Source organism: Onychostoma macrolepis, chromosome 07 (genome assembly GCF_012432095.1).
Source record: "Onychostoma macrolepis isolate SWU-2019 chromosome 07, ASM1243209v1, whole genome shotgun sequence".
In the NCBI taxonomy this organism is placed as follows: domain Eukaryota; kingdom Metazoa; phylum Chordata; class Actinopteri; order Cypriniformes; family Cyprinidae; genus Onychostoma; species Onychostoma macrolepis.
In genome coordinates this window covers 40,166,847-40,185,395 of record NC_081161.1, presented here as the reverse complement: position 1 = coordinate 40,185,395, position 18,549 = coordinate 40,166,847, and the positions used below count along the sequence as shown (strand labels likewise).

Genomic DNA, 18,549 nt, shown 5'->3' with positions numbered 1-18,549 from the left:
ACAGCATAGTGTTTACCATTGCTTTCAAACACAAAGTTACACGATAAGGTACTTTTATAGGCAAGGCAAGTTTATTTATATGGCACATTTCATACACAGTGGTAATTCAAAGTGCTTTACATAAAAGGATGTGAAATAGTCATTAAAAATAATTATAATCACAACAATAAAAACAAGGAATTAAAAAAATAATAATAATCACAACAATAAAAGCAAAATGATATAAAAATTTAAAACACTTAAGAATAGAGAATTATTATACATAGTGCAATCAGTTATAGATGAAAATAACCATACTGTCTGTTTCCTGCAGTAAAACGCATGCCAATCTGTTCATCAGTGGTATTTTGAATGCTTTTGTGAATTAAAATTTTCAGTTGCGGCAGACATTCTTGGAAGGTGTTTAATATACTTTTTTTTTCTTTCATGAAATGTAGTCATTTCCATTCTCAAATTGCACGACAACAGTTTATGAAAACAGTGAGGTGATACTTCTGGAGTTTATTGCTAGCTGCAACAACATATGGTTATTATACTGTTTACACTTGAGGCCAAGACAAAGCATGCCTTTTCAATAACATCTGCAGAATTGTTTATATACCTGCACTGCCATTGCATAGTGTGCTAATTTATCAAGCCTTTGTTATTCTTGGTTTCAATTCCACGTGATGGTTAATGTTTATTTTGTTGTATTAGATCATATATATGCATTGCATATGTCTGTTGCACAGTGCGGGTGGGTGTTTCTTTTGTAATCCAAAGTGACTCCCGGCTGGTTATGTAATCATCATTTTCCAGTACATCATCTACACTTGGGGCCAAGAGATCAATCGTCAAACACAGCCTATTGTCTGTACATCCTTATCTCCTCGGTGGCACAATTAACTTTTCCCATGTTTATTTTGCTGGAAGATTTTCCAGAAAAAAACGCCTTTTGAGAAAACAGGCGCTTTAGAACATTCAGAGTTTGAAGATCTAAAGGTTATTTTGTCAAGCTTTGATAATAGTCGCTCATGCCTGTGATGTTGCATTGTGGGTCTGGACTTTGGAACATTATTAGGCGTGTCACGCCAACGCAGCTCTGCCGCTGCATGCTTCCTTGTTTTTTATCTTTTATGCTTGCGGATGACTGCAGCTCAGTCAACAAAGAGAGGAATGGCTAAAGATGCAGTAAAGGGAACAAAAAAGCCTGTTTCCAGTCGGTTCTGTTGTTCATTAAGTAATGCTTAAGCCTCGTTTGACAACATTCCAGAGGTGCACCTGGTTATTTAAAGCGAGTTTGCATTGTGTCGACGTTAATTTATCTGCTCTAGGGATTTCTGAACTCAACTCGCCTTAAATGACTGTCAGTGCTGATCCTCTCGTCGTCTTATTTGACCGTGTCATTGTGAGCAGATTAAACCAGGCCGGCTTTCATTCCATGCATCTCATAACCGATATTTGAAGGATAATCACATGTAATAGTCAGTGGTGATAGTGAGAGCATGTTATGTAATACCTAAGGTGGTGTGGAATAGATCACAGTGACAGTGAGAAGGGAAAGAAGATGTGGAAGCCGTTCAGTGGATTTTGCTTGCTGCTGTTTTTAGGCTCACTTTGTGCAAACGAATGTTGTTTTAGTGGTCTGGAAGTCTTTAGTTAGCAGAGCAAAGTTGAGCCAAGTAAATAAGGTCATTTCCAGTGAAAAAAAAAGTTTTATGAAATGTTATAGCTCAAAATGGACAGTGAATTTATGTGAATTGTGTCAAAACAAAGTTGCATCTTCAAACAGTTATATTCTAGAATTCTCAAAACAGAAGATCATCTGAAAAGTCTCAAATTGTGATATTCCAGAAAGTCACAATCAAACTAGAAAGTTGCGTCTTCAACATTGATAATCTAGAATTTTACCTCACGAAATAGTGATGAAAAGGTGTGTCTCAGAGGGTGATATTTCAGAAAGGTACAAATGAAACAGCGCTATTCTAGAAAGGTGCGTCTTCAAAGAGCGATTTTGTAGGATGTTATTTAAAAGAGTGGAAACAAAGTAGGGAAAGAGTTTTTGATGTCACTTGGTGATTTGTGAAAATCTGCTTAACATGTAATGTGTTATAACTGAAAAATTCACAGATTTCAAGAAGCATTTTCTGTTTAAGCTAGTTTTTTCTTTTTTTTTTTCTGTTTATTCTTGAATGAACATCCATAGTGTGAATTTTACAGAAATGATCCAAAATAAAATGTTGTTTCTGAGGCATTTTTAATAGTGATTCAAGTTACCTAAAGAATATGCATGTTAATTTTTGTCCTTTTTATTTGTAAATGAATTGTATTGGTATAACAGTTTGGGTAGGTGCGATTTTGTAATGCTTTTGAAATGAGTATTTTATGCTCGCCAAGGCTGAATTTATTTGATCAAATAAATTAATTCAGTCATAAAGGTGATATTGTGAAATATTAAATAAATTTAAAATAATTGTTTTCTGTTTGAATATATTTTTAAATGTAATGTATTCCTGTGGTGCAAAGCTGAATTTTCAGCATTATTAAGCACACACACATATATATATATATATATGTGTATATATTAGGCCTACATAAGTGTAGCATTTATTACCACTTCATGAGCACATTTCACCAAAAATCACGCTTTTCACACATTTATGTGATTCATTCCTAGAAGTCTGTTAGACCAAGCAACCTACGAGCTTAGTGAAGGGTCAGTGTGTAATGGGTTGAAGCCTAATTGGTGGGTGGAACCATTACATAACAGCAGCGTGCACCTGTGTGACGATGACGCATGGAGTCAGCAGTAATGTGACCTGTCCCAGTGCCCAGATCTAGAAACAAACTTGAAGAACTGCCAAAAATATGGGCCGCTACACTTATCGTTCATAAGCATCAGAAAAATATGCACACTCAGTATATTTTGTTTTGATGAAACATGAATCTGGGAACACAATCATAACCATTGCATTGACAGCAGTTTCCTTTATTTTTCAAAATGACCTACGACCTGTACTGTGTCTAATCAACCAAATTTCAGAAATGTCCTCAGCTAAAAATTTTGATTTTGTTAATTTGTTTCAACTTTGTGTGTATTTTTTCCTCTCCCAAAGTTTGCATGTATATAACTCAAGAAGTACCAAAGACATCTTATTATAATATTATATTCTGGTTCTTAACAAACTTTTCTTTTGCTATCTTCATTTTTAAGGTCCCTATATGGTTAATTTCCAAAGATATGGGGATCTCACTGTTGCTTCATGAGTAAATCTTCAATAAAAAAATGATCAAAATTAAAGATTTTTGCTCTAGTTAAGCAATAGCCCTTATGCAAAATTTATCAAATAATTTACCACTGTATAAATCTAATGTTTTGTTTCATACTCTAGGTACATTCCTCCTCTACTATGGGGTAAAAGCGGTCATCTGCAGACGGCCCTCTATGGAAAGTTGGGTCGGGTCAGTTCACCACACCCGTTCGGCCTGCGCAAATATCTGCCCATGCAGGACGGGGCCACAGCAACTTTTGACCTCTTTGAACCCCTGGCGGATCATCAGTCCGGAGGTCAGTGCCACATAGTTGGGTTTATTTGGTCTGAGCTGGAGTGTAACACTACACTCCTATGTGGAAACCTGATAAACGAGTCTCTCATTCAGGTTCAAAGAGGAAGTATCATTTAAATCACATGTAAATAGTTTGCTTGATCTTCATTCTGAAGAAGAGGTATTAATTACAGGAATGCTTATCTATATGAAATAAAATTTTACTTTCATGTAATGTGACCTTTTTAGTGAAAGCTTATTTCCACCATGGATTTGATAATTGCAACTTTTTAGTTCACAGTTCTTTAGTCTTGCAATTCTGATTTTTATCTTACAAATCTGAAGATATTCTGAGATATAAATGTAGAAGTATAATATATATTTACACTAGGGCTGCCCCCTAATATTTGACTAACTGTTAGTCGACCAGAAGAGGCTTGGCCGACCAAAATTGTATTAGTCGCCAAAAAAATTAAAATAAATAAAAATCCACCTAGGCAAAATCATGCAGATGCAGTTAACGGCTGGTCTATGTGGTAATACAGTACTCGGGCAGGACATCCAAATGCTCGCATATCATTCATCGACCTCAAATATGGCTTATCATCTGAAATAAGTAAGAAGCAACAACTTTACATGGCTGCTCAATCAAATGTTAACCTAAAAAAAATGTGCACTATTGAAGTGCGTGTGCGGAGTGTGGAAGACTAGCGTGCTCACTGCAGGACAGATGGAGGCGCCGGTGCGCTCACTTGCTCTTAAAATACTCCTTAATTTTTGGTTATACAGATAAGAGTAATATATATTTCGAATTTGTAAAGACTTATTTGTGTGCACTCACAATAACAACTTGCTAACTAGCACGTTATTAGGAAAGGAGATTGGCAAAGATTCATAAAAAAACCCTTATACTCACCACTTCTGTAGGTGAAGCTGGATCATGAATGGTTTGCACAAACATAGACACATTTAGGTAGATCGGGGGTGCATTCCCTTCACAAACAAATCTAATCCACTGCGTCTTCAGCAGCTCAGGTGTCGGGAGTAAATGACGACTGTTATGTTCACACCTCGATTGCTTAGGAGACATTCTTGTGTATGTCCCTGCTCCGGCATCGAAACAATGGCAGTCGGACTGTTACAGCTCACTCAGAGTGGGTCTAAGGTAAGACGGCTGTGTCAATCAACAATTGTGGGAGCAGCCTTCGTCCGTGTGACGTCACACAGCCAAGAAGCTGAGAACTGCGAGAGGATGTTATTTTTAGGAATTAAATAAAAACCACTGGGTGGATTTTTGTCATTATTTTGTAGATGTGTACAAACACTGCCGACACACATTTATGTTCAAACAACATGTAAAAGTGAATTTAGCATCCGATGACCCCTTTAAACCGAGAACAAAGAAAGTACTAGTTTATCAATGAATTATTAAAATGTTAATGCAGCCTCCTTGCTGTTTTTCCCTGACAAATTCATAAACATTACTTCTGCCGGTGTGCCGTGGCACACTTTATGCGTGTGTTTGAGAGCTTATTAGGCAATGTAGGGAAGTAAAGGCTCATTATTATTATTATTATTATTATGATTTAAATTGTTTATTAATAAACGTGCGATTAGTTGACTTTTGCTTTAAATGAATGACTACTTGATGACCAGACGAATATTTAGTCGAGGGCAGCCCTAATTGACATTTATATGTGTGTGTGTGTTTTATATTATTCTTATATATATATTTTAGAGGTCGACCGATTAATGGGCACCGATAGTTGATTGCCGCAACTATCGGTTATCGGCAAAAATCCATGCCGATAGTTTTCCGGTTTGCAACCGTTGCTGGAGTGGCTGAGAAGGGTCCGCTGGCATTATACAGTATGAGAGCAGCCTCTAGAGGCGGAAATCACTGACAGCACGTGTTGTTTATTTTGACACGTGACACTGCGCGCTGCACAGAGCGGGAAACTCCAGACTCGCATTTAAATACAATCGACAGAAAATCCTGCCGCGGAACAGAGCACCATTCACATAGTTTTCTATTAAATTACATTATATTTGTCCCAAATTGTTGTGAATGTACATAATGACTTCACCCTAGGCTATAAATTATGTATTGTGCATTTTTCAGCAAAACGTTTGTCTTTCTGTGGCTCTAATTAAGTCTGAATGCTTCATATAGAGAGCTGTAGTACAGATCGCGCGTTCTCTTTGCTTGCTCTGTTTTTTTTTTAAACACCGAACTTCAAACTCATTTATGCCACATTGTTCATTCTTGAAGCAAACTTATGTCCGTTTGGTGATTAAATAAATTGTTTTAGACCGCCACTTGATTTGAACGCAAAGCGCCTGGTGTGTGTGTGTGATACCTCTGAGTTCTCCTAGACGCAGTGCTGCGCTTTTGCGCGGTGACTTTTTGTTTTTTTTGATAATTATCAAGTGTTAAAAATAGAAGCAAATAAAGTGTGTGAGTACACATACAATATCCATATGTATGTAATTTTAATGCTATGGCCTTGTGTAGATATTTAAAGATGGCCATCTTTAAGCATGACTGTTGAAATTAAATGGTAACACTTAACAATAAGAGTCCATTCGTAGCATTAATGAAAACTGTAGAAGTATTGTTCCTTGTTAGAGTGTGTTCATTTCAACATTCACTATTAGCTACTAATAGGCTACATTTTTAAATTTTAAAGTTTCTTCTTTTAACATTAGCAAACTATGAAATAACTTTAATGATCAATATAGTAAATAATATTAATATTTCTATTCATTTACAAAATATGGTTCAGTACTGTTACTGCTTTTTTTTAAAAATAGTAAAGCACTAGCTTTCTTTCAGTATCCATTTTGAAAACTATCGGGTGATTAATCGGTATCGGCCAGTGTGGTCCAACCTAGCTATCGGTATCGGTAAAATCCACTATCGGTCGACCTCTAATATATATAACTCATAAATACCTTTTTCTTTTTTTTAATCCTGTGGCTTAAACAAAAAAGTCAATTTGCCTTATGTAAAGTCAGAATTCTGAGAAAATGTCAATTTCAAGATGATGTCTGAATTGTGAGAGAAACGTACGATTGCGAGGCAAAAAAATTAGAAATGCAAGATAAAAAGATGCAGTTTCCATACTTTTTTGCGTAAAACAGAATTTTCAGTTTTAAAAAAGTTGGTTTGGAGAAAAGTCACATTTAAAATGAAAATTATTAATGGCAATTATGACAGACATTTTAATAATTTGGAATAACATAAACCAAAGAATTGCTCAAAATAAGACACTATGTTTTTAAGAGTCAATTGTGAGACATAGCATAGAATAACACAGAAAAAATGTAATTGGGAAATAAATACATGCATCTGAACTATTGCAGTGTCTACATGTTGGAATGTGGAATTTTTGCAGCCAAGTTGTTATACAAACTATGTATTTTGCATTTGCTTGCTTTGTGCAAATATCGTGACACATTATCATACTTTTTATCTTTTCTTTTCCAGGTAATGTTGAGCAACTCAAAAATGTATCTGTGTACATTTGCATTTATTTATCCATGTGTGAAATGACTTCCATAGCAAGTGCTCTTAATGTTTTGTGTTGCTTTGACAGAGGACGTCACCATGGTCATCTGTCCTGGCATTGGGAACCACAGTGAAAAGCACTATATCCGCACATTTGTGGACTATTCGCAGAAACAGGGCTACCGCTGTGCTGTGCTCAATCACCTCGGGGCCTTGCCGAACATTGAGCTTACCTCCCCTCGCATGTTCACCTATGGTACGAGACGTGTATAGATTTGTGTTTATTCAGGAAACTTCATATTCCTAAAGTGATACAGTGAATGAATTAGAAGCTTTTCAGTTTATTGAATAAAGCAATAATCCATGCGAGCATGTATCTTTTCATTTTCATTATCTTTACAGAAAATGTAAATTTTAACTTAGTTGTGTTTGGACATTGTGTAAATCATGTGTTTGGTCATAATTTAAAATCCTAAAGCTACACCTTTGCTGTCAGTACATTCATTTGTGCTGTTTGCTGGAAGGCATTTTATTTTAGTTTAAGTTTTTATTTTATTTATTGTATTTTAGGTTTTTATTTTATTTATTGTATCTTCATTCTTTTTTATTACTTTTTAGTTTGGTTTTGTTCTATCAGATTTTTAATATTATACAGCTATATTTTTTATTTTTTTTTATCAGATCTTATATTTTATCAGATTTTATTTATTTATTTTATTTATTTATTTATTTATTTATAATCAGATTTAATTTGAATGTGAATTTTAATGTGATTTGTGTTTGGGCATTGTGTAAAATATGTGTTTAGTCTAAAAGTTGTTTGGCATTACTAATTCCACTTTTGCAATCCTAAAGCCATACATTTACTGTCAATACTGTTATTTTTCGCTTATTATTTAATCAGTTTTTATATTATCAGATGCCATTTTATTTTTGTTTATCAGTTGTTATTTTAGATTTTATCAGCTTTTATTGTATTCTGTCAGATTTTGATAGAATAATAATTTATAGATGAAAATATTAGTTTTTATAATGCCGAACTAAGTCATTTTTGGTGACTTGTCAACTTCATGTTCTGTTTTAAAATTTTGTTGTTTTTGTTTCTCTCCACAGGTTGTACATGGGAGTTTGCAGCAATGGTGGGCTTCATCAAAAAGACGCACCCCCAGACCAAACTTATTGTTGTGGGCTTCAGTCTCGGGGGAAATATCGTTTGCAAGTTCCTCGGAGAGAACCGAACCAACCAGGAGCGGGTTCTGTGCTGTGTGAGCGTGTGCCAGGGCTACAGTGCACTAAGGTGAGCCGCTCTGTTCCCAGACAGAAGCTGCGCAATACCTGATGTTGCTCCAGAGGGAGTGGGACAGGGATCCGTGAAGCCATGGGCATACTGCCCAGATAAAAATGCTGCCAGCTTGCTTTGGGTACAAGTTGGACCATTTTATCACTGCTGTCAGTGGACTGAACTGGAGATAAGAACTGACAGTGTGTACATTGTAGTTAGTGATTTAAAGGGCACAGGTGGTCTCAGTGTTGTGTCAACCTGCTTCCTCCGCTTGACATTTGCATGTTGCATGAAACTCATGCAGAGTAAACGCACTCTGTTTGTACATTTGCATAAGCATATCTCTGTTAGCTAATGTAGTGCTTACCTAATGGTACGGCATAAACAGTGCGACTTTCTAGGGTGCGTTCTGATCCTCCCAAAGGAAGTCAAAAGTGTTAAACACCTTTTCAAAAATTCAACAGTAGGGCACTCTAGTGAGCTCTCTGCAAAAAGCATTCAATATTGGTCAGTATGTAAACCAAAGCCAAAGAACTGTTCTTATTTATTAGTTCACTATAGCGAAGTTCTTGAGATATAGACATTTGGCTTACTATGGTAGAGTCACAAAAAAGAGATTGCATACTTTGCACACTGGCTGTAAAGATGTCAGTGTTGACATGTCAACATTATAGAGCACCATAGCAACAGCTCTAACAACTAAATATGGAACAAACTCACATCTCACATCGCTGTCAGTGAATAAGCATGTGATGTGGGTTTCAGTGCAGAAGCAGCTCTGGAATGCAGAGGATGTGTTTGGGCTTTAGTAAATCTGAAGCCACACCTTTGCTGTTTGTGCTGTTTGCCAGCAGCTCTGCTGGGGTTTTCTGAAGCACGTCGGCACACTTGGCCTTGCCGTCAGTATGTAGCTCTGCCTTCAGACAGGATTACAGAATCAATAAAACCTCGGCTAATCTGCTCTGCCTGATTATCTGACAGATTATTATATTCAAGATCCCTTTTAATGCACCTTATGCATTTAGGTGGAATTGATATTAAAGGGCTCATGCATATCATACTTTTTGGTATTTTAACATGTTAATTTTTCTATCCAAAATGGTCTTTTTTTTTTTTCTTTCTTTTTTTTTCATGCCCATTTTTTTTTCTCTGCCCCTGAAAGCTTCTATTCATCATTTATATATATTTATTTACATTTATGTATAGTTATGTATTGCAGATAAGTTTTCAGGGGCAGAGAAACTGAAGAATGGTCAGGAACAACTAAATAATGAATTCAAAGAAATTAAAAGAACTGAATTAAAGGAATAAATAGAATGAATTAAAAGAACACATATATACATGTCTATACATATAAATATACACAGTAGACACACATGATGTGTTAATCGATTTGGCAGCACTTATTTTATATATATATATATACACATACATACACACACACACGCGCACACACACTCGTGTATGTGTATACATATGTGTGTGTGTGTGTGTGAGCAGTTGGGGGTTCGGAAGGGTCTCGTCCTCAGTCGTGGTATTGAGGGTGGAGAGAGAGCGCTGAACATTCACTCCCCCCCCACCTACAATCCCTGCCGGACCTGAGACTCGAGTCCGACTCTCTAACCATTAGGCCACGACTGCCCCCAATATTATATGAGTCACATTTAAGAACATGTCTCTGAAATGCTGGAGCATCCCAGCACCGTCTCCCTCATCTAACACACCCAATTCAACTCAGTTAGTAGAGACTTTAAGACCTGAAGTGGGTCAAAAAAGGTGAAGAGATACGTGTCAGATCTGTGTCATGTTCAGCATCGGCAGCTCTTAAAGGGACAGCAGACAAAAAAATTAATAACCAGCTGCTGTGATGTCTGGTAATCAAAGATCAAACGAAAAAAACAGGAAATCAATAACTTCTGTAGCTTTAATTTAGAATTTCTGTATATTTCCTACTTGCTGAAGTGCACAGGTAAATATGACATTTATTATAATGGGTTTATGTGAAGATTGTTTTAAGTTCACTTAAATTAGAAGTTATTTTAAGTAGTCTAATAAATGTTAAAATTGACAGCTTTGTAATGTTGAATGGCTAATCAGTATTAGGGGGAAAAAAACTATTTCATAGAGACATCAGAGTGATACTGGCCTTCAGTCATAAAAAAAGATGCCATTATACAAATATATAAAGAAATACTGTCTTTATGTTGTTTCTACATTAATTTGAAGATTGAATGTGAAATTATTGCAATGTAAAAGTATTTTTAAAAACTTTAATGTTAGGTGGGATTAATCGTGATTTTCAGAAAAATGTGTGATTTAAGTAGCAAATTTTTCTTATCTATCTATCTATCTATCTAAATTACATTTGAACCTATTGTTTCAAAGTGAATTTAATCATATCATTACAAGCTTTAAAAATATGAAATACTTATATGCAATGTTCCCTTTAATTTTTTTTCTTGCTGAGCAAAACTTTTCTCTATTGGGCGGACATTTCGGGCACCTGAGCAAAAACGTTATACCAGACCTGTATAGTGCACGCGCAAAAAAGTGTGTAACTTTTAACTTTAATGTGCTATTCATATTTGATTTGACCCTTGATGTAACTAAACGATGCACATTTTAGGTTATCTGAGAAAACGTTTTTACGGTACAATACACTGCCGTTCAAAAGTTTGGGACTAGTAAAATTTTTTTTAAAGCAGTTTCTTATGCTCATCAAGGCTGTATCTATTTGATAAAAAAATACTAAATATTATTTCACAAATTAATATTGTGAAATATTATTGCAATTTAAAATACAAATTTTCTATTTTAATATAGGCTACTTTAAAATATAATTTATTCCTGTGAAGCAAAGCTGAATTTTCAGTATCACATTATCTTTCAGAAATCATTCCAATATGCTAATTTATAATCAGTGTTGGAAAAAGTTGTGCTGCTTAATATTTTTTGGGACCTGTGATATTTTTCAGGATTCTTTGAGAAATAAAAAGTTAAAAAGAACAGTGTTTATTCAAAATAGAAATTTTGTGTTACAATATACACTACTATATTCAAAAGTTTGGGGTCAGTACATTTTTTTGTGTATGTGTTAAATGGATAAAAAGTGATAGTAAAGACTTGCATTGTTAGAAAAGATTTATATTTTTAATTAATGCTGTTCTTTTTAACTTTTTATAGCCTAATCATAGAATCAAAGAAAAAAGGTTCCAAAAAATAAGCAGCACAACAGTTTCAACACTGATAATAAATCAGAATATTAGAATGATTTCTGAAGGATCATGTGACACTGAAGAGTGGAGTAATGATGCTGAAAATACAGCTTTGCTTTACAGGAATACACTATATTTTAAAATATATGAAAATAGAAAATCAATATTAGAAATGGCAATAGCCTAAGAGTTTACAATATTATTGTTGTTTTTTTGGGGGGGTTTTTTCTGCATTTTGTTCAAATAAATACAGCCTTGATGAGCGTAAGTAACTAAACATCCCTAAAGTACAGTTTGCACAATACACCTGTGTGTGACTGTAAATGTCTCAGAGTTTTGTTACCGTTCTGTGCCCATCCTCCGCTATTTCCAGCACTTAATCAAGCCACTCTTCTTTAATACATGAGAACGTTTTATTTCACATGTCACTGCGTTTGCGTTGACTCTCGATTTGAGCTACTTCATCCGCAACCATTGAAGTATTCGGTTTCTACAGCGACTCATTTGGCGCACATCACATCATTCTCTTTCTATGAAACCTGTAAACCGCATTCACCGGTTCTAACTCTATAGCAGTTTACCCGAGCATTGCAATTCTTTCGCTTTTACTAGAATACAATCAAATGGCTTTCCCAACTAATTTTTGCGTGTGCGCACGCGCAACAGCTTTAGAGGGAACATTGCTTGTATGTAGTTTAAATAGCATTGTAATGCATTCTTTTGTATGTGTGTGTGTGTGTGTGTTTCAGGGCTCAGGAGACATTTCTGCAGTGGGACCAGTGCCGTCGTTTCTATAACTTCCTGATGGCTGACAACATGAAGAAGATCATTTTGTCTCACAGGTATTGTTGCTCTCGTCCTCAGCGGTGAATCTGACAGACGTCGGTGTGAGTGGTGTTGAGTGGCTGGCTGTGATATTCACTCTTCTGCTGAAACTGTTTTGCGCTCACGTGTTCTTTTGCAATCAAGCCATTAGGAGACCTCAGAATAACTTACACTAGTGCTCTCTCTGATGACACAAAAACAAGATAAATTTACTATCTTCTGAGTGGTAAGAGAATATATATCTAAACACTGAGCTGTCTGTTTAACAGAGTCAGCAAAGCGTTGTGTTTTTTTTTTTTTTTTGGTTCAACAGGGGCGTGTTATTTGGAGTGGGCTCCACTAAAATGGTGGACGCGGATCTGAGCCGGCTCTACACTGCCACATCTCTCATGCAGATCGATGACAACATCATGAGGTGAGTGCTGGGAAATTGCTACATGTGGTTTTTGTAATTCTCTTGTGAAACAGATACAAGACATATTTTGTGACTTGAGATTTGTAATAGACCTCACAGTGAACAAATAGTGTGTATTATTTTTACGGGTTACTTTAAGTCATGTTCTCCGAAAATGAATCTTCCTTTAGCCTTGTCAAAGATTTTGTGCTGTTATAAAATACCATAGTTACTACAGTAAAAGTTGTTACTGTGATCGAATACAAAATGGTAACACATCATTGCAATTCATTAACATTAATGCAGTAACTAACTAGTATTATTTTAGTATCATTGATATGCTGTAATAGGTTTTATTAATATTCTGAATGAATTTTGATCTTTTATATTTTCCATTTTCATTTAAATTTTAGTTAAAGTTTTATTAATTTTGTAATGTATTTTTGTCATTTTATAAGTTTTGGTTCTTTTAAAATATGACTATATTATTTTACATTTAATCATTAAGCAGATGCTTTTATATTTTTATAATTACATTCTCAATCACATTGATGTACATTCATTTGAGATTTTTAGCAGTATTAACTACAAATGAATGCTATGTCCACCCTGTCATGTATCATGTATGCAGTGGTGTGTTGTAACAAAGTAATAATACTTCGTTACAGTACTTAAGTATTTTTTGGGAGTATCTGTACTTTTACTTGAGTTTTTATTTTTCAGCCAACTTTTACTTTTACTCCACAACATTTCCTAATTAAAACGTACACTTTTACTCCGATACATTTCCCCGAACGATATTCGTTACTTACTACAAAATAGTCAGAAGTCAGAAGAACACAGACTGCAGGAAAGCATGTTTGACGAATCAGTGGTCTGGTGCTTGCAAGTTAAGACTCTTAAAATCACCTTTGCTTAAACCAGTGCGCGCACAACCGCGGATGATTCATTTTCCACTCAAGTTGAGTCGGGTGTGCGGTATACAGTATATCTTCTGCGATAATATGGTAAGTGTTGTTGTGACCATACATGCCATTTTTCCCGGACGCATCCTGGCCAGGATTTCTATATTGCCTAAAATATCTAGGATTTGGCTTTGTTTGCGTGTGCAGACCGGTGTATGACATTGGTTCCTTATATTTTCGAAACGCTCTCGAGGTACTTCGAATCAAAGCAATATAGAAATCCTGGCCAGGACACGTCCAGGAAAAATGGCACGTATGGTTGTAATGATATGCGATCTGACATTATCACCAAATCGCACACAGAGTGCTAATATTAGTCTATTAAAACTCAACATTCCAGGCATTCTAAACTGTAGACGGATAAAATGCTTCTGTATGCATTTTATATGTATATAATTTAATATAGTTAACTTAAACTATATCATAACACATTTAATAATCATTTTATACAAGTTCAGTAAAGCAATAAGTGACTTACATTTTAGACATAATAGTGCTTGTTTTTGCTCAATTTTGCCAATGAAAATAGTTCCAAACAAAGATCACAGCACTGTTTTGCGCCTCTGAACAATGGACGGTGTTTACTCATTGAATTAATCAGCTTTTTGAACGAATCGGTTGAATCTCAATGACTCACTCATTAACAGTCACTTGCTGTCACCTACTGGCGGTTTTCATTTCACATTTTCGACTATTTATTTATTAATTTTTTTTTCATGTCTAAATATTTCAAATATCAGTATTCAACGTTTTATGTTAAAAACAAAACATTAGGCCTATTTATGCATCTGTAACTGCAGTTTAAATGCATCCATGTCCCCTCTGAGATGCATTAAACTGTGTAAATACATCTAAATGCTATTTCAGATGCAGATTCCAGAAATGTTTTCTTATGTTGGAATGAAAGACACTAAGTACCAGGTGAAGTGCTTCTTATTCATACCCAAAAATACAAAATGGAAGAAAGAGTTAAAACTGAACACAATCTTGCTACTCAAGCTGTGTATGAACATTTTTTTAATATATATATATTTATTTGCTTCTTTTCCATTTTGCATTTACTTGTACTGTTACTTTCAATACTTAAGTACGTTTAAGATTTAAAAAATACTTTTCGTACTTAAGTACATTAAGTATCACATACTTTAAGACTTTTACTCAAGTAATATTCTAAACGGTGACTTCAACTTCTGCCAAAGTCATTTTCAGGTAAGGTATCTGTACTTTTACTTGAGTATGGCTTTCAGGTACTTTATACACCACTGCATGTATGTGTCTCGAGTCTAAGTGGCCGACAGGGTGGACATTTTGAGCTTCAATTAGCATATTAGCTTACAACAAACTGTGACTAGCTAATTAGTTAGTCTGGTTCTTGAAGAGAATTTGGTATATTTAAACTTACATATTTTGAAAATACTGTATTCTAATCACTTCCAGCATATTTAATGCCGACAGGGTGGACATGTTAAGCAAACTCAGACTAAGAAAATTTGTCAATTGAAAAGTCACCAACTTATTCACCTAAGCTGTTGAAATTCCTGTTGTCCTGATGTCACTAAAGGGGGTGGCCTTTTTTTAAAGGGGCAGATTCCCCAATACGACAGGGTGGACAACCATTCAAGGGACATGGACAAACTCTTCTTTTTTTATTAAATAAAAATACAGTTTTTATTACCAAATTCAATTCAATTTCACTTTATTGTAGGAATTTCTTCCAAAAATTGTCTCGTCTCGCATCCCATAGCGTTTACTGTCTAACGTTAATTCACAGCAATACCCATTACACAATACAATACACACACACACACACACACACAAAAGTACACACTGGTACACATCCATCTGCAGTGCAAATACTTAAGTACCTTCCATTCCTCAGAATCTAGCTGCCTACTTAGACCCCCTATTCTGATTGATTAATTTTATTGACTGATGAACAAAAGATTTATGTAATCTGTTCATTCTGGCATATGGTACTCTTAGTCTTCTATTCGATGGCAAAAGTTGATATTCCTCATGCAGAATATGGAAAGAATCAGACATAATTTTACCTGTCAGGGACAACATTTTCTTCTTGTACAACTCATGAAAACTCGGCACAAGCATTTGACCCACAATCTAAGAACAGTTAGATATCAATCTCTCCAGTCGAGCTTTGAGTTGAACAGAGAGACCGCTATACCAAGCACATATTCCATATTGTACAGCACTCTGTATTACAGATTGAAAAAACATGAGCAAAATCTGTTTGTTTGCTCCAAAAGACCTTAGTCTCCTGAGGAAATAAATACGCTGTTGTAATTTACAACAAATATACTCTTTATGTGCAAAATGATCAATTCACTCAAATTGAGTAATCTCTTATTTAACAAAATATTAATAGTATATGTATGTGTATGTGTGTATATACGTGTGTGTGTATATATATATATATATATATATATATATATTTATTTATTTTTATTTTTGTTGAAATTCTATGATTTGACAATATTCTACTATCATTCAAATTTAATGAGCAGTGCATGGGACATAGCAAAATAACATGCATCCTCTTATACAAATAATAATAATTAAAAAAAAAAAAAACTAGAAAATGTATCTAAAGAGCCAAGTAATGCTTTTGTCATGAATAGAAAAACTTTGCCTAATATAACACACCTTTTCATAGTCATTTTTATGTTAAGTTATCATGGCAAATGAGTTATGTACAAAAGGCACCCAACAGTGATATTGACCCTCCTAGTATAACAAGCTGTCAATTTGTTTTCTAGAAAATTCCATGGGCACAACTCTCTGAAGGAGTACTACGAGAAGGAGAGCTGTGTTCATTACATTCATAATGTGAGTAAAATAATAATGCTATTTAGTGAATAGCTTTAGAGAGTATATAAGGAAATACTATTATCTATGTGGTGGCATGCTGTTCATGACTCTAGTTCTTCTCTCTGTGTTGTAGATTTATGTGCCTCTGCTGCTGGTGAACTCTGGTGACGATCCGCTCGTGCACAACTCACTGCTCACCATTCCTCGAACACTCGCAGGTATAGCAACCGTTTTGAGTTTCATGCGATTTTAAAAAGAAATCTGAAAGATATTGGTAGTGTATTATACAAAATTCTTTTTTAAAATTTTTTATTTCATCCTCAACTACATTTTTACATTTTGCAAAGAATATGTGATTGGTGCTTGACCGTGACACCGTCTGTAATATATGGGGGGAAAAAAGATTGATTGCTTTAAACTAAAGTAACAGACTGAAACAAACAAACAAAAAACAAATAAATAATGTATTGATTAATTAATTAACTTATTTTTGGTGTGCAAATCCCTTGTATTCCTTCAGTGTGTGTGTGTGTGTGTGTATATATATATATATATATATATATATATATATATGACACACACACACATTGGATCAACGCACCCAACAAATATTTGAATGCACATGATTGCATGGAGCTGCATGGCTGGAGTTTTTTTATGAGCAATAATGAAAGTGTTGCTTGCCTTAAACACGCCAGCTAACAGCTTTTTTTCTGTTTTTTGATGTAGTCATTTCTGTCCACTTCTCCTACCACTTCAGCACGCCTACAGCCTATTTCCATACTGATCTTTTATTAGGCAATTACCTCATATGCCAAAATCAACCAGAATTCCTCCAGAGCCCCACATAGATGTGCACCAGCATGCATGTGACATTCATGATGTCACTATTTGTTCAAACACACCCACATTTTTATATATATATAAAAATGTGGGTGTGTTTGAACAAATAGTGATATCATGAATGTACACACACACACACACACATAAAATCAATGTGTCGATTAGGGCTGAACGATTTTGGAAAATAATCTAATTGTTTTTTTTTTTTAAAATCAGTATTGCGATTTAATATGCAATTATTTTTTAAAGCTCTTTAAATCATTGTATACTATGACCAACACAATATTAGATAGATTAAACATAAATGTTCTTTTCTGTATGTCAGGCCTATATGTTACGATGAAATTAGGTGATGCATGAATTGATATGAATGACATTATTTAACAATTACAAACACAGTAGTTTAATGACTAATTTGTTGAACTTCCAGCCTTGTAAGCATGTAATAATTATGACAACATAAAGCACTGACAAATAAGCCTGGTGTAAACATTATTATGAAAGTCATTAACAAATCACACAAACTAAAGTAGAAATATAAAAACAAATCTGTTGCTTTACCACACTCAGTATTTAGGTAATTAATTCAAAGTCACTGTAATAAACATATGTAAACATGTGGATTGCACTTTTTAAACACTGTCTGTTAACTTTAGACAGACTTTAAATAAGAATTTTCAAAATATTACTGTTGTTGTGTCATGAAATGCCTTTCTAAGTGTATTTCAGGCGAGAATGTAGTTAATTAAAACTCAAATCTGCGGTTTATTTATAAAGATAGCGCCTATTTGAAAATTTGTCTCGCCGATTTCGGAGACGTGAGCACCACGCGATCACCGGGCGCTCAGTGCTCATGTATCCGCCGAGAGCAGCCTTACCACGGCTAGTCCTTCTGACATTTGCCGCTGGATCTGATGTCTCTGTAGTGGTTAAACATGAAAAAAATATAGTTTAAAATTAGTTTTGGGTATATCTAACAGACAATCTTTGGTCTCACAAATCTATTATTTCTTCCAGGTCATATCGTTTTGGCTGAGCACGAAGTTATGTTTCGTAAATTATTTATTTATTAATCGTAATACAGCGCTTACTTTGTTAACGTGACTGAATTGTTTGCTTTTGTCTTTATTTCCTATTACATTTCCTATTACTTTTATGATGGC

General features: G+C 34.8%; 1 protein-coding gene across 1 annotated transcript in view; it reads left to right on the top strand.

Moving 5' to 3' along the window:
• Positions 1-18,549, top strand: part of abhd2a (abhydrolase domain containing 2, acylglycerol lipase a) — a 28,687-nt gene that overhangs the window by 4,471 nt on the left and 5,667 nt on the right. Inside the window, exons 4-10 of the mRNA XM_058781212.1 lie at positions 3,372-3,547; positions 7,125-7,292; positions 8,150-8,333; positions 12,283-12,375; positions 12,672-12,773; positions 16,492-16,561; positions 16,677-16,761. Of these exons, the coding sequence (XP_058637195.1) occupies positions 3,372-3,547; positions 7,125-7,292; positions 8,150-8,333; positions 12,283-12,375; positions 12,672-12,773; positions 16,492-16,561; positions 16,677-16,761 (878 nt within the window). The remainder of the gene's footprint in view (positions 1-3,371; positions 3,548-7,124; positions 7,293-8,149; positions 8,334-12,282; positions 12,376-12,671; positions 12,774-16,491; positions 16,562-16,676; positions 16,762-18,549) is intronic.